The sequence below is a fragment of the Apodemus sylvaticus genome, chromosome 2, assembly GCF_947179515.1.
Source record: "Apodemus sylvaticus chromosome 2, mApoSyl1.1, whole genome shotgun sequence".
Taxonomy (NCBI): domain Eukaryota; kingdom Metazoa; phylum Chordata; class Mammalia; order Rodentia; family Muridae; genus Apodemus; species Apodemus sylvaticus.
In genome coordinates, this window is record NC_067473.1 from 23887785 (window position 1) to 23903638 (window position 15854).

Below are 15854 nucleotides of genomic sequence, written 5' to 3' on the forward strand. Positions count from 1 at the left end.
ACCGAACCTGTTCCTGATGAAAACAGAATCTCAGCCCCAGCCAGCAGGAAGCCTTGGCTCTGCCCTGTGGCCCCACTACAGCCCCAGAGAAGTTGAGTCCGCGCATCCACAGTCCCCAGCCGCCCCCTGCTGGGCTCCTGCGGTCACACTCGCTGGGGTTTAGGCCCAGCGCGCAGAGCTAATGACGTCACCTCTGCGCCCGGCCGAGACCGGAAGTCAGTCGTTACTTCCTCCCTCCGGTCCTTCCTAGGCGTCCAGAGGCGGAATTAAAAGGTGTCTACCGCGAGCTTTGGTACGGAACGTGAATGCGATGTTGTGTTCGGGCTGGGTTTGGGGAGCTGCTGTAGCCTTTGTAATTGGGTTGCACATCTCTGCCTGACAGTGCAATTGCTAAAGGCCATTGCAGAACTGCCCTGGAGGGAAGGAGAGCCTTCGATGTGGAATTACAGTGGTTCTGAGTTTAGACTCCTCTAGTTCTCTACACTTCATACAGCAAAGAGCTCGGCATTGCGTCAGAATTTGTAACTTTAGGGACAGTGACCACCGCTTACGTTGTGGTATGTATAGGGCATTACGAAATAATGTATGTGTAACGTGGGTTCTGGTGTTAAAGTACGTTTGTGATTCCGCTACCTCCCGCCAAGCGTGGAGAAAGGTCTTTTGTTGCCGTTTTCTTTTCATTATGACTGAGAAATGTTTAGTTTGCGAGAGGTTGTGCATCTCACAAAAATAGTGTGGAGGTGTCTCTTTATTCTCTACTTCATTGGTGATATTTTTGCCTTTTTCTTTTCCGGGTTGGCGGTGTGGTGGTAGAATCAACTGGTCCTTACCTTTTCTGGAGATATCCAAAGTCTCTTATCTTTAAAACCTCTCCACTTAAATGCTTCGTCAAAAAATTAGCTGATTGTGGTACCCCGATGCGAATGATTACTAGTTTTCTTTAAAAGCCTGTTAGCTTTCCAACTCTGGGACAAAATAGGATATAAGTCTTCCTCCTTGGAACTCACTTGTTACAATAATGGAGATTTTTCTGATAATTAAACATTTAAATTTAACATTCCTTTACAAGGTGGTTTATTTTTAGAAGAAGACTGAAGTCAATTCGATATTTACCTTTATTTTTTAAACTGCATTATGCTGTATCCTGGCTGAACAATCTGTGTTTGGATTTGTTTCCCCCCCCCCCCCCCCCCCCCCCCCGCCCGAAACAGGGTTTCTCTGTATAGCCCTGGCTGTCCTGGAACTCACTCTGTAGACCAGGCTGGCCTCGAACTCAGAAATCCGCCTGCCTCTGCCTCCCAGAGTGCTGGGATTACAGGCCTGTGCCACCACCGCCCGGCTTGAACAATCTGTCTTTAAATGAATATTGTGTTTATACAAGGCCATGCACTACAGCTAGGATTCTAGAAAATGACGCTTTCTGAAAGAAAAGACAGTTTAACAAGATAAATGAGACTTTAAAAAGGTGTATGTGTGTACAGGTATGCGCACTTGCTGGTGGGTCTGATATAAATGTAGTAAGGACTGTCAGGAGGTAGGGGCCAACAAGAAGGTGACGGGAATATGAGAATTATGAGGAAAAGCAGCAGAACATGCTTCTAATATAGAATTTAGATTTCAATAAAAGTTTTATATGTATATTCATGTGTGTGACATGACAGCAAGGTCAGCTTTGATAGGTTTAATGAATACTTCAGCTACTGTTCCTGGCAAACTCTTGTCCCAGGTTTAAAACCTCACAACTTTGAATTAGAAAATAAATTCCTCCTCCTTTCTGGTGTTAAAGAATTGAACTCAAGTCCTCATATATGTTAAGGATATGCTAGACTACTGACCTACCTCTGAATTACACCCCATTCCCTCAACTATATCATTTGAAGATGGAAATGAATTTAGAATTATTGCATTGTAACCAAGGAAACAATTTGGTAAACTGAGGTAGAGATTGGTATTGATAGCTGTTGTCCAGAGATTTGTGTACGCATATACATATATATGCTTATATATAATATATATGATATATAATTTAATATATAATATATAATGTTTATAACATAATATGTAATATTGTATAATATATTATATAATAAACATTATATAAAATAATATAATTTATAACATAATTATATATAATATATATACATATAGTCAATGTGATCCATTTACAGGATATTATAAATTCAAAAAAGATATTAAAGTTGCAACATCTGAAGTGTGGTTTTTCAGAGCTACATTTAGAGTTTGAGATTGAGGCAGGCAGAAGCAAAGAAATCTAGTGTCTGGACAGGGTCACCTCAGACGTCTGGCAAGTTGAAAGGCGAATGGCAATGAAAGATCCATTTATTAGGAACAAACCAAAGATGTCAGAAACCAGAGAAACCAGAAAAGACAAGAGATGGAGAGGAGAACTGATTCTGGAGAGTCAAAGCAAGCACAGTGAACTAAAAGAACAATACAAGGGCAGGGCAGTTTGGGCAGCATGGTGTTGTTCTGCTTCTCTGTAAGTCTAAAGAGGAAGAGCCCTGAGTCCATAGGGACCCAACAGAAGCCACGAGGCAGGAGGTGAGTGCGGCACCAGGAGAGCCGGAGGCATGGATGCTTTCTCCTGGAGACGCCCCTCCTCGTATTTAAAGGATGGGGATATTGACACTGGTTATTCACATGATATTGCATGCTAACATTATATGTTATTTTATGCAGCATTTGAAAACATTTGGGCTATCCGATGATTATGGCATCAAGAAACATCTGGTGTGTGAGAAGGAACTTTCTCTTTGATTTAAGGGGCTGGATGCTCCAAGATTCAGCAGACGTTTTCCTCAAGTCTGTTTCATTCAGGCCGTTTAGTGTGGAACGAGACAGTAAAGAGAAGGAGTCTTTGGAGAACGAGGACCTGCTGAACAACTTACTCTCCATGGGAGTCGATATCGACCAGGCAAGGAGACGGCAGCCTGGAGTTTTTAACAGGGCCGTTACAAACGAGCAGGAGCTGAAGATATTCCTTCTATCCAAAGGAGCCAGTGACAAAGTGATTGGAAGCATCATATCAAGATATCCACGAGCCATAACACGCACTCCTGAAAGTCTTTCAAAACGGTGGGATCTGTGGAGAAAGATTATGGCATCAGACCTTGAAGTTGTAAATATTTTGGAGCGTTCTCCTGAATCCTTTTTTCGATCTAATAACAACAAAAACTTAGAGAATAATATAAAGTTTCTCTGCTCTGTTGGATTGACTCACAAATGCCTCTGCCGACTGTTGACCAATGCTCCCAGAACCTTCTCCAACAGTCTGAAATTGAATAAACAAATGGTTGAGTTTTTGCAGGAGACTGGTAAATCCTTAGGTCACAACAATCCCACAGATTTTGTCAGGAAGATAATTTCTAAAAATCCTTCCATCTTAATTCAGAGCACCAAACGAGTGAAAACTAACATTGAATTTTTACAGTCAACTTTCAACTTAAACAAAGAGGACCTGCTGCTTCTGATATGTGGCCCAGGAGCTAGGATCTTAGACCTTTCCAACGACTGTACCAAAAAAAACTACTCAAACATCAGAGAGAGGCTGCTCTCTCTCGGATGCACTGAGGAGGAGGTGCACAGGTTTGTCCTAAGCTATCTGAATATGATCTTCTTGTCAGAGAAAAAGTTTAATGATAAAATAGACTGCCTTATAGAAGAAAAAATCAGTACTTCACAAATAATTGAAAATCCGAGGGTGTTAGACTACAGCATAAATACTTTAAAAACTCGCATCAGAGAGTTGTCACATGCTGGGTATGACTTGAGCACATCCAGCATTGCTCTGCTGTCCTGGAGTCAGAAAAGATATGAAGCTAAACTGAAGAGATTAGGTGGATAGGACTGTGGGGGAGGAGCCGCAGGGAATCGTACAAGTCTGGCACTGGTTCCAGTTTGGACTTTTTTTTTTTTTTTTAATATTTATTTATTTATTATATGTAAGTACACTGTAGCTGTCTCCAGACACTCCAGAAGAGGGCATCAGATCTCATTACAGATGGTTGTGAGCCACCATGTGGTTGCTGGGATTTGAACTCAGGACTTTTGGAAGAAGAGTCAGTGCTCTTAACCGCTGAGCCATCTCTCCAGCCCCCAGTTTGGACTTTTCAAACAGGAGAGATTTTTTGTTTGTCTATCTCTTTTAAAAAAAAATTTTTTTTTTGTTTTTTTGGATTTGGTTTCAAGACAGGATTTCTCTGTATAGCTCTGGCTGTCCTAGAACTCACTCTGTAGACCAGGCTGGCCTCTAACTCAGAAATCCACCTGCCTCTGCCTCCCAGATTGCTGGGATTACAGGCGTGCGACACCACTGCCCAGCTTGTTTTAATAATTTTTTAATTTATTTTTTTTAAAATAAAAATTTGAAAATATTTCAGATTACACTTATTTTATATGTATTTTGTGTGTGTATAGAGAGTGTGTGTCTGTCTGCTTGTTCATGTGCTCGTGGGTGTGCATACCAAGGTACCTGTGGAGGTTGAGGAACAATTTTCGGAGTTGGATCTCTTTCTGCTGAGTGGGTTACAGGGACAAATTTAGTCATCAGGCCTGGAAGCAAAGTGTTTTTATCCACTGAGTCTTTTGCTGGCCCAAGAGGTTTGATTTTTCATCCCAGACAAATGTATGATGATTCTGTGGATACTTTGTTTTATAGGACATAAGAACTCACAGTTACTATGCTCATATATAGCTACCCCTTCTTAGTTTAAGTTAACATAACAGTTCATTATATGGTAAAGGTGTTAGCTGTTCTGTAGTAGTAGGAGGAGGAGGAGCAGCAGTAGCAGTAGTAGTTCCTGAATTCTACAGTAGAACAGTGTGTAGAAAGATTTTACAAAATGAGCCTTTGTCGTTTCTGTTTCTGTTCTAACAGTAGATGTGGGTGGGAGATACAGCTTTCTCAGCATGTGGAAGGCCCTGAGTCAGATGCCCAGCACAGGAATATTGATGGTTTTATATGTGTTAGTTCTGTCTCCTCTCCTTTCAATCCCAAGACTTTCTTTTATTTCAGTGTACTAACCAATTATAGTTCAATTTCAGAGTGTAATAACAGTAAAAATAATAAAATGTGAGTTTCCGTTGTTTTACACTTTACATCTGAATAATTAGTGTTTTCCCCTGACAGAATGGGGTTTGGTATATTCCGATTTCTTTTATAAAGGGGGTGACCTAGAAGGTAGAATAGCGACTGCCCAAAAATGTTAGTATATTAGATAAGAGAAGCATGAGAATTTGGTACATTGACACATTGGTATTAAATTTAGATGATCTCAGCACTTGGAAGCCTGAGGCAGGAGTATTGCAAGTAGCCTGGTTTATAATCTTGAGACTGTCTCAAAAATGGTTTATTTTAGAAGTCTTAAGAAAGGGAGATTATCCCGAATTATTTGGGTGCGCTATTACAATCATAATATCATTAAAAATTGAAGAAGGAAGTAGAAGGTTCTTCAGCTTTTAGTATTGTCTGACTATAATTCTTCAGCAAGCATCACATTAGAGGACCTTTGGGACTCTCTTTTCTTAGAATGTTTGAGTTTTAAAAACGCCGAGTTCCTGACTTGAATTTCAGTTTTTAAAAGACCTTAATTTTAAGCTTAAGAATGGGACAGACCCGGGGCTGGAGAGATGGCTCAGCGGTTAAGAGCACTGACTGCTCTTCCAGAGGTCCTGAGTTCAATTCCCAGCAACCACATGGTGGCTCACAACCATCTGAATGGGGTCTGATGCCCTCTTCTGGAGTGTCTGAAGAGAGTAATAGTGGTGTACTCATATGCATTAAATAAACAAATAAATAAATTAATTAAAAAAAGAGATTCAGGAAGATCTAAAAAAAAAAAAAAAAGAATGGGACAGACCCTAACTTCACCCTAACCCTAACCCTAACCCTAACCCTAACCCTAACAACTTCATTAAAGTGGCTGGATATAAATTTAATGCAAACAAATCAGTTGACTTCCTCTATTCAAAGTATAAATGAGCTCAGAAAGAAATTAGGGAAACAAAATTAATTGTAGATATTATGGATCACTGATAAAAATATAGATTAATGAACATTAGAATTATGTCCTTATCATCCATGATTATGTGTGTATAGAACTTGATGAGCTGTAGGGGGAACTGTAGACAGCAGTTTGGTCATATATCTTTCTAAAGGCAGATAGATACCTGCAAGTCTGGTTGATCATTCAACTGAAGGAGCTTTGCATAGATATGAAGATGTTTTCAGTGGGTTGTTTTATCTATTGGTCCTGTTGGCCTCAAGCTGGAGGAAAAGAAATCAATACTTTTCTTTAGTATAGAACTTTTCTTTAGTTTAATAGCCACTTCTTGCTTTTTAACAAAACCATTTCTGTAATTAATTAACTAATGTATATGAGTACATTATCTTTCTGTACACTTGCATACCATAGAGGGCATCAGATCACATTGTAGATGGTCATAAGCCACCATGTGGATACTGGGGAATTGAACTCAGGACCTCTGGAAGAGCAGCCAATGCTCCTAACTGCTGAGCCTTCTCTCCACCATGAAATACTATGTATTCATTGAACAGTTCTGAAATGATACAATTTCGAAGACTTTTTCCACGTTTTTTTCACCTCAACTTTAAATACCTGATTGTTAGTTATGCCTTCCTTAATGTCTCAAAATACACATCATTGTCTTCCAGAAATGACAAGGAAGTTATGCCCATGAATCTCAACAGTAGGGCTGTCTAATAAGACCTAAACAATTGCAAAGCTTGTTGACGTGCCAACATGGATGGGCGGGGGGGGGGGGGGGGGGGGGGGGGGGGATCTTATGGGGCCACACCCCTAGAGGAAGAGCTACAGGCAATTACTGTGTGTGTGTGTGTGTGTGTGTGTGTGTGTGTGTGAGAGAGAGAGAGAGAGAGAGAGAGAGAGAGAGAGAGAGAGAGAGAATTAGTCTACCCCAGGGGTGAGCTCCTAAATGGTCAGTGCTAGAGGTCAGCTCTAGACACCTACATGCAAGCAACACTAAACAGACTCATTCTGTTGTAGTAATGGATTACTTACATACATATATGACAATAATAGTTAAAGAAAAGGAAGCCATGAATTTGAGAAGGAGTGAGCATGGGAGGAGCTGGAGAGGGGAGAGGAAGAGGAGATGATGTCAATATATTTTAATTAAACGAGAAATTTAAAAAGGTACATAGCACTGTCTTTGTAATTATTTAGGTACAAATTCCAGATTGTCCACCCTTATTTAACTTGGACATTTAAAACTCTGTAGCATTTATTGTGTGCCTATATACAAAACTCAGCATGGACTGATATGTTTCTGGGATTATTGCAGGTAATCCAATACTTTCTTAACCTTTTCCTCCTTTGAAGAGGTTCTATTTAAAAGAAAAAAAAAAGTAACAATCCTTGTGCTTTGGGGTTCTCCCATGCCATTTCTGGCAGTGGCTTTGATGACTGTCATATTTAACTATGAGTGGTTATCAAACAACCCCACACAGGAGGATTAACACGTGAGGGAAATGACCGAGTTGGCACTAGGACTGAAGCATCTGCCTTGCAAAGCACCTTATGCTCAGCACACGGCCCACAGAGAGACAGAGCTGCTGCAGTTGAATTGTGTCGTGCCCCATGCTCTGCTCCACACTCACTCAGCTGAACTTCGGTTTACACTCTCCCGACAAGTGAAGGTTTCTCAGTGGATTGGAATAGAACAGTCTCGCTCCTAGAAGGCTCTATCCCTCACACTCCTGTGGTCTTTAAGCTGAATTAGCAACGTCTTAGGTCAATGTTGCCCTGTGATCCTGGGCTCTTTTATTTTCTCCCTAGAGTCATCCAGCCAGGGATGACTTAGTGATGACTTAATCAACTAGGACCTTTAAAATAAATCCGTTGATATGAACCCCCACTTTCCTTTCCCAATCTGATACAGATGCCCTCTGACTTAACTTGAGTTGTGTCCCCCAAAACTGATACAGTAAGTTGAAAATGCAATTAATTCACTTAAACTGGTGCAGCCCTGGCTGACTAGGATGCGGGGCTTGCTGCTGTGGTGAGCACCCCATAGCACACACTGTTAGCCTGGGACGAGATCAAGATTCACACTTGTGGATTCTGCTGAGTGTGTATCACTTTTGTATCACCATAAGCTTGAAAATCACAAGTCACACCATGGTACCTTGGGGATCATTTGTATCTAAGGAGTCAGCACCATGGTTGAAGTTGTTAGGAGCCTAGAGGAGTTAAGAGGTAGCTTTTTATTTGTAAAAATAACCTTTTTTCCCCCTGATAGCAAAATAACCACATGACGACAGGAACTGGGAGATACAGAAAAAAATAAACACAATGAAAGTATTCATAATGTCAGTGCCCTGGAGAAAACACTTGTTAACATGGAGACATACAATTTTCTGAATACTATGTTACATGAAGAAGATACATACAAATGATTTTATTGCCAAATTTAATTAAAATGTGGTGAACATATTTGTTAAGTATCAATTTTGTACCATGGTGTTTATCATGATCTTGGAAATTGTGCTACAAAACTTGTTTTATTGCAATGAACTCACAAATAAAGACATCTCAAAGCTAGAGTAGTGTAACCACTGGAAACAAACACTTGCTCATTCCAAACCCTTGTGCATCTAGAGTTCAGTGGTCATTCTAAAGCTGTAGTGCCTCACTTAGACGTCACACTTTCATTTTCAGTTGCATTTTATGTACTTATCTACCATAAAAGAAAAAAAATCCATGGTAGTTGAAACTAGAAAAACAGTTACTTGAAGTCCTCTTTTATGACTTCATCTTCCTTCCATTCTTCTGATCATCCAACATCACTTTTTCCCATTTCCTTTCTAAATGTTACAATATGTACACACATATTTGTTTACACATAGATCTATATACATCCATCTTCTTACAGGCTTTGTGATTTCATTTTTCTTTGGTGCTGAATAAATTTTGACTTTATATATGTACCAGATTATCACTGTCCATTCATCTGTTGATGAACAACTAGAATCTTATTTGTGCATTTTCTTAAAAAAAAAAAAAAAAGAGAGAGAGAGAAACTCTTACTCGCTGCTAATGGAAATGAAAACTAAGAAAGCTATTATGGTCTCACCTGAGACTATGAAAGCTAGAAGATCCTGGGCAGATCTCATGCAGACTCTAAGAGAACACAAATGCCAGCCAAAACTACTATACCCAGCAAAACACTCAATCACCATAGATGGAGAAACTAAAATATTCCATGACAAAACCAAGTTTACCCAATATCTATCCACAAACCCAGCCCTACAAAGGATAATAGGAGGAAAACACCAATACAAGGAGGAAAACTTCACCCTGGAAAAAGATAGTAACCTTCTTTCATCAAACCCAAAAGAAGTTAACCAATCAAATTTAAAAAATAACATCAAAAATGACAGGAAGTAATAATCACTATTCATTAATATCTCTTAACATCAATGGGCTCAATGCCCCAATAAAAAGAGATAGATTGACCCTACATTTTGCTGCATACAGGAAATACACCTCAGTGTCAAAGACAAACACTACCTTAGAGTAAAAGGCTGGAAGACAATTTTGCAAGCAAATCATCTCAGGAAACAAGCTGGAGTAGCCATTCTAATATCAGATAAAATTGACTTTCAACCCAAAGTCATCAAAAGAGACGCTGAGGGACACTTCTTGCTGGTCAAAGGAAAAATACAACAAAAAGAACTCTCAATCCTGAACATCTATGCTCCAAATGCAAGGGCACCCTCATTCATAAAAGAAACTTAACTAAAGCTCAAAGCACACATTGCACCTAACACAATAATTGTGGGTGACTTCAACACTCCACTTTCCTCAATGGACCGATCAGGAAAACAAACTGAACAGGGACACTGTGAAACTAATTGAAGCTTTGGACCAATTAGATTTAACATATATATATATATATATAAAACATTTTATCCTAAAGCAAAAGAATATACCTTTTTCTCAGCACCTCATGGTACCTTCTCCAAAATCGACCATATAATTAGTCACAAGACAGACCTCAACAAATATAAGAAGATTGAACTAATCCCATGCCTCCTATGGGATTACTATGGAGTAAAAGTGGTCTTCAATAGCAACAAAAATAACAAAAAACCCACATATACGTGGAAACTAAAAAATATTCTACTCAATGATACCTTGGTCAAGGAAGAAATAAAGAAATTAAAGACTTTTTAGAACTTAATGAAAATGAAGACACAACATACCCAAATCTATGGGACACAATGAAAGCAGTGCTGAGAGGAAAACTCATAGCTCCGAGTGCCTCCAAAAAGAAAGACAACATAAGGAGGTCAAGGGGAAACAAATTGGAAAGGAAGAAGTCAAATTATCACTATTTGCAGATGACATGATAGTCTACTTAAGTGACCCAGTAACCTCCACCAGAGAACTCCTACAGCTGATAAACAACTTCAGCAAAGTGGCTGGTTATAAAATCAACTCAAGCAAATCAGTTGCCTTCCTATACTCAAAGGATAAGCAGGCTGAGAAAGAAGTTAGGGAAATGACACCCTTCACAATAGCCACAAACAATATAAAGTATCTTGGTGTGACTCTAACCAAACAAGTGAAAGATCTATATGACCAGAACTTCAGGTCTCTGAAGAAGGAAATCGAAGAAGACCTCAGGAAATGGAAAAATCTGCCAAGCTCATGGATTGGCAGGATTAATATAGTTAAAATGGCCATCTTGCCAAAAGCGATCTACAGAGTCAACGCAATCTCCATCAAAATCCCAACTCAGTTCTTCACAGAGTTAGAAAAAGCAATTCTCAGTTGTTTCTACTTCTGTTTTTAGATCCAGGATGGTTTTGCTCAGTTCCATCATTTGTTTGTTTGTGTTTTCCTGTAATTCTTTAAGAGATTTTTGTGTTTCCTCTTTTCCTCTTTCATGACTTCTGCCTCTTGACTCAAGTTCTCCTGCATTTCTTTCTTTTTTTTTTTTTTTTTTTTTTTTTGCATTTCTTCTTTATTGACTTCTATCTCTTGAGCTTTATTCTCCTGCATTTCTTTAAGTGATTTTTGTGTTTCCATTATACGGGTTTCTAGCTTATTCATGTTCCCCTGTATTTCTTTAAGAGATTCATTTATGTCCTTTTTGTGTTCTTTTAGCAACACCATGACCAGTGATTTTAAATCCAAATCTTGTTTCTCTGGTGTGTTGGCATAACCAGGACTTGCTGATATTGGAGAGTTTGGTTCAGATGCTGCCATATTGCCTAGATTTCTGTTAGTAGCGTTCCTGCGTTTTCCCTTTGCCATCTTGTTCTCTGGAGTTAGCTGGTCTTGTCTCTGGCTGGTGTTTGAGCCTCCTGAGGGGCTCTGGGGTTATTTCTGCAACACTGGATGGCTGGGTTTCCCCTGTAGCAGATTGCTGATGTGCTGTCCTCCTCTTGGGTACCCTTGCAGCCCTAGTGTGCTTTGCCCCAGATTGTGTCTGTGAACCAGATGGTGCCCGTTTGCTCCTTCAGGGAGTGCTGAAGGGTGTATGCTGCGGGGACCTTTTCTGCATGCTGATCACTCTGCTGGGCAGCCGATCTCCCAACCGGGTTGGTGCACACAAGGCTAGCCTAGCTGCTCAGGCCCTGAGTCTAGGCAAAAGCTGGGGAGGCCAAGGTCCGAGCAAAGTTCCCCTCAGGCTAAGACTGTTAATTGGGTCTGTCAGGTGGCCAGGATGGCATGCATGCATGCTCCCTGAAAGTGCCGGGAGAGTCTGCTGGGCTAACAACCTCCTGGTCGGGTTGACACACAGATGGCCCACCGAGAAGCCCAGTTCTTGGGGTCAGTCCAGGGCCTGTTGAGGCCTAGACCCTGGCTATGTTAGCCTCAGGCTATGCCTATTTGCTGGCTTTGCCTGCTAGAGTTCTCTGGCGTCCTGTAGGCAAAATGGCGGCGTGCATGCCTGGCCTGGGCAAAAAACCTCCTGGCTGGGTTGGCATCCCGATGCCCCCCCCCCACAACAGCCCAGGGCCTGGGTGCAGGCCAACACCCATCGGGGAAGACCCTTGAGGACATCGGTACAGGGGGAAAGTTCCTGATCAGAACACCAATAGCTCATGCTCTAAGATCAAGAATTGACAAATGGGACCTCATAAAATTACAAAATTACAAAGTTTCTGTAAAGCAAAGGAAACCATCAAAAGGGCAAATTGGCAACCAACAAATTGGAAAGACTCAGTGAAGCAGTATAGGGCAAAACCAGAACAGGGAAGTGGGAAGTGGGAAGGGTTGGGTGGGAAAACAGGGGGAGGGAAGGGAGCTGATGGGTCTTTCGGGGAGTGGGGGGTCTATAAAAGGGGAAATCATTTGAAATGTAAATAAGAAATATATCAAATCAAAAAAAAAGAAAGTCTATAAAGTAGATGCAAAGCAGTTATGTATGGAGAATATATGACAAAAAGTAATAAATGATAGAATGATCAGTCCTAAAAAAAAAAAAAAAGAAAAAGAAAAAGCAATTCTCAAATTCATCTGGAATAACAAAAAACCCAGGATAGCTAAAACTATTCTCAACAACAAAAGAAATTCTGGGGGAATCAGTATCCCTGACTTCAAGCAATACTACAGAGCAATAGTGTTAAAAACTGCATGGTATTGGCACAGTGACAGACAAGTGGACCAATGGAATAGAATTGAAGATCCAGAAATGAATCCACACACCTATGATCACTTGATCTTCGACAAAGGAGCTGAAAATATCCAGTGGAAAAAAGATAGCCTTTTCAACAAAGGGTACTGACTCAACTGGAGGTCAGCATGCAGAAGAATGCAAATTGATCCATTCTTATCTCCTTGTACTAAACTCCACTCCAAGTGGATCAAGGACCTCCATGTAAAACAAGACACACTGAAACTAATAGAAAAGAAACTGGGGAAGACCCTTGAGGACATGGGCACAGGGGAAAAGTTCCTGAACAGGACACTAATAGCTTATGCTCTAAGATCAAGAATTGATAAATGGGACCTCATAAAATTACAAAGTTTCTGTAAGGCAAAGGACACTGTTAAAAGGACAAAATGGCAACCATCAAATTGGGAAAGGATATTCACCAACCCTACATCTGATAGAGGGCTAATATCCAATATATACAAAGAACTCAAGAAGTTAGACCCCAGGGAACCAAATAACCCTATTAAAAATGGGGTACAGACCTAAACAAAGAATTTTCACCTGAAGAAATTCAGATGGCCAAGAGGCACCTTAAGAAGTGCTCAACAGAGAGGCAGTCTGGGAGCTCACAGCACAGCTCGTTCCTGTGGCACAGAGCTTAGGCTTCAGTCCTGAGGCCTCTGGCAGTACCCCTCAGACCTCTACGCTTCCGGATCCAGATCAGCCTGAGCAGCAACACCACATCTCCAGGTCCTGAAAGAGCCAAGTGGGGCTTCCGGGCAGCCAGCAGGGAGAAGTCGGTATGCTCCGGTGAATCCAGCAGGCCCCAGCAGGAGCCTTCAGGTGTCTGCTTCGGGGTCTGAACAGCCTGGACAACAACACCCTGTCTCCAGGCAGTGCAAGAGGTAAGCTGTGCACCAGAGGCCACCTGGGAAGGGACAGCTTGCACTGGTGAGTCCAGCATTGACAACACCAACTAACACCAGTGAGAACTAGATGGCAAAAGGCAGACGCAGGAACGTCACTAACAGAAATCAAGGCAATATGGCAACATCTGAACCCAATTCTCCTTTACCAGCATGTCCTGGATACCCCATCACACCAGTAAAACAAGATTTGGATTTAAAATCACTGGTCATGATGCTGGTACAGGAACACATGAAGGACATACTTAAAGAAATTCAGGAGAAAATGGATCAAAAGTTAGAAGCCCTTGCAAGGGAAACACAAAAATCATTGAAAGAAATCCAGGAGAATACAAAAGCCAATAATGAGGAAACACAAAAAACACTTAAAGAAATACAGGAGAACTTTGGTCAACAGGCTGAGGTCATGAAAGAGGAAACACAAAAATCTCTTAAAGAATGACAGGAAAGCACAAACAAGCAAGTGAAGGAGCTAAGCAAAAGAATCCAGGATCTAAAATCAGAAGTAGAAACAACTAAGAAAACTCAAAGGGAGACAACTTTGGAGATAGAAAGCCTTGGGAAGAAATCAGTGGACATAGATGCAAATATCAACAACAGAATACAAGAGATAGAAGAAAGAATCTCAGACGCTGAAGATACCATAGAAACCATGGACTCAACAGTTAAAGAAAATGCAAAAAGCAAAAAGCTTATAACCCAAAATGTCCAGGAACTCCAGGACACAATGAGAAGACCAAACCTAAGGATTATAGGCATAGATGAGAGTGAAGATTTACAACTTAAAGGGCCAGTAAATATCTTCAATAAAATTATGGAAGAAAACTTCCCTAACCTAAAGAGAGAGATGCCCATGAATATACAAGAAGCCTACAGAACTCCAGACTGGACCAGAACAGAAATACTTCCCGTCACATAATAATCAAAACACCAAATGTACTAAACAAAGAAAGAATATTAAAGGCAGTAAGAGAAAAAGGCCAAGTAACATATAAAGGAAGACCTATCAGAAAAACAGGAGACTTTTCACCTGAGACTATGAAGGCTAGAAGATCCTGGGCTGATCTCGTGCAGACTCTAAGAGAACACAAATGCCAGCCAAAACTACTATATCCAGCAAAACTCTCAATCACCGTAGATGGAGAAACTAAGATATTCCATGACAAAACCAAGTTTACCCAATATCTATCCACAAACCCAGCCCCACAAAGGATAATAGGAGGAAAACACCAATACAAGGAGGGAAACTTCACCCTAGAAAAAGCAAGATAGTAACCTTTCATCAAACCCAAAAGAAGTTAACCAATCAAATTTAAAAAATAACGTCAAAAATGACAGGAAGTAACAATCACTATTCCTTAATATCTCTTAACATCAATGTACTCAATGCCCCAATAAAAAGACATAGACTAACTGACTGGATACGTAAACAGGACCCTACATTTTGCTGCTTACAGGAAACACACCTCAGTGTCAAAGTCAAACACTACCTTAGAGTAAAAGGCTGGAAGACAATTTTACAAGCAAATGGTCTCAGGAAACAAGCTGGAGTAGCCATTTTAATATCAGATAAAATTGACTTTCAACCCAAAGTCATCAAAAGAGACTCTGAGGGACACTTCTTGCTGGTCAAAGGAAAAATACAACAAGAAGAACTCTCAATCCTGAACATCTATGCTCCAAATGCAAGGGCACCCTGTTTCATAAAAGAAACTTTATTAAAGCTCAAAGCACACATTGCACCTAACACAATAATTGTGGGTGACTTCAACACTGCACTTTCCTCAATGGACCGATCAGGAAAACAGAAACTAAACAGGGTCATAATGAAACTAATTGAAGCTTTGGACCAATTAGATTTAACAGATATATATAGAACATTCTATCCTAAAGCAAAAGAATATACCTTTTTCTCAGCACCTCATGGTACCTTCTCCAAAATCGACCATATAATTGGTCACAAGACAGATCTCAACAAATATAAGAAGATCGAACTAATCCCATGCCTCCTATCAGATCACTATGGAGTAAAAGTGGTCTTCAATAGCAACAAAAACAACAGAAAACCCACATACACGTGGAAATTGAACAATATTCTACTCAATGATACCTTGGTCAAGGAAGAAATAAAGAAAGAAATTAAAGACTTTTTAGAACACAATGAAAATGAAGACACAACATACCCAAATCTATGGCACACAATGAAAGCAGTGCTAAGAGGAAAACTCATAGCCCTGAGTGCCTCCAAAAAGAAAA

The 15854-nt window shown here is 40.4% G+C and overlaps 1 protein-coding gene across 3 annotated transcripts; it reads left to right on the top strand.

Annotated features, from left to right (window-relative positions):
* Window positions 1-217: 217 nt before the first annotated feature.
* LOC127678316 (transcription termination factor 1b, mitochondrial) lies at window positions 218-4394 on the top strand. 3 transcript variants are annotated; one of them, XM_052173174.1, is made up of 2 exons: window positions 218-273; window positions 2701-4394. In XM_052173174.1, exon 2 carries the CDS (start codon window positions 2726-2728, stop codon window positions 3863-3865), a length of 1140 nt encoding a protein of 379 aa, XP_052029134.1. In that variant the 5' UTR covers window positions 218-273; window positions 2701-2725; the 3' UTR covers window positions 3866-4394. The 3 variants fall into 3 exon arrangements, with proteins under 3 accessions (XP_052029134.1, XP_052029133.1, XP_052029132.1); XM_052173173.1 differs by having other exon boundaries at window positions 220-292; XM_052173172.1 differs by having other exon boundaries at window positions 228-557.
* The last annotated feature ends 11460 nt before the right edge of the window (window positions 4395-15854 follow it).

Excerpts from the sequence above, each read along its gene's own strand:
- LOC127678316 (XM_052173174.1), top strand. The coding sequence starts at position 2,726 with ATGATTATGGCATCAAGAAACATCTGGTGTGTGAGAAGGAACTTTCTC.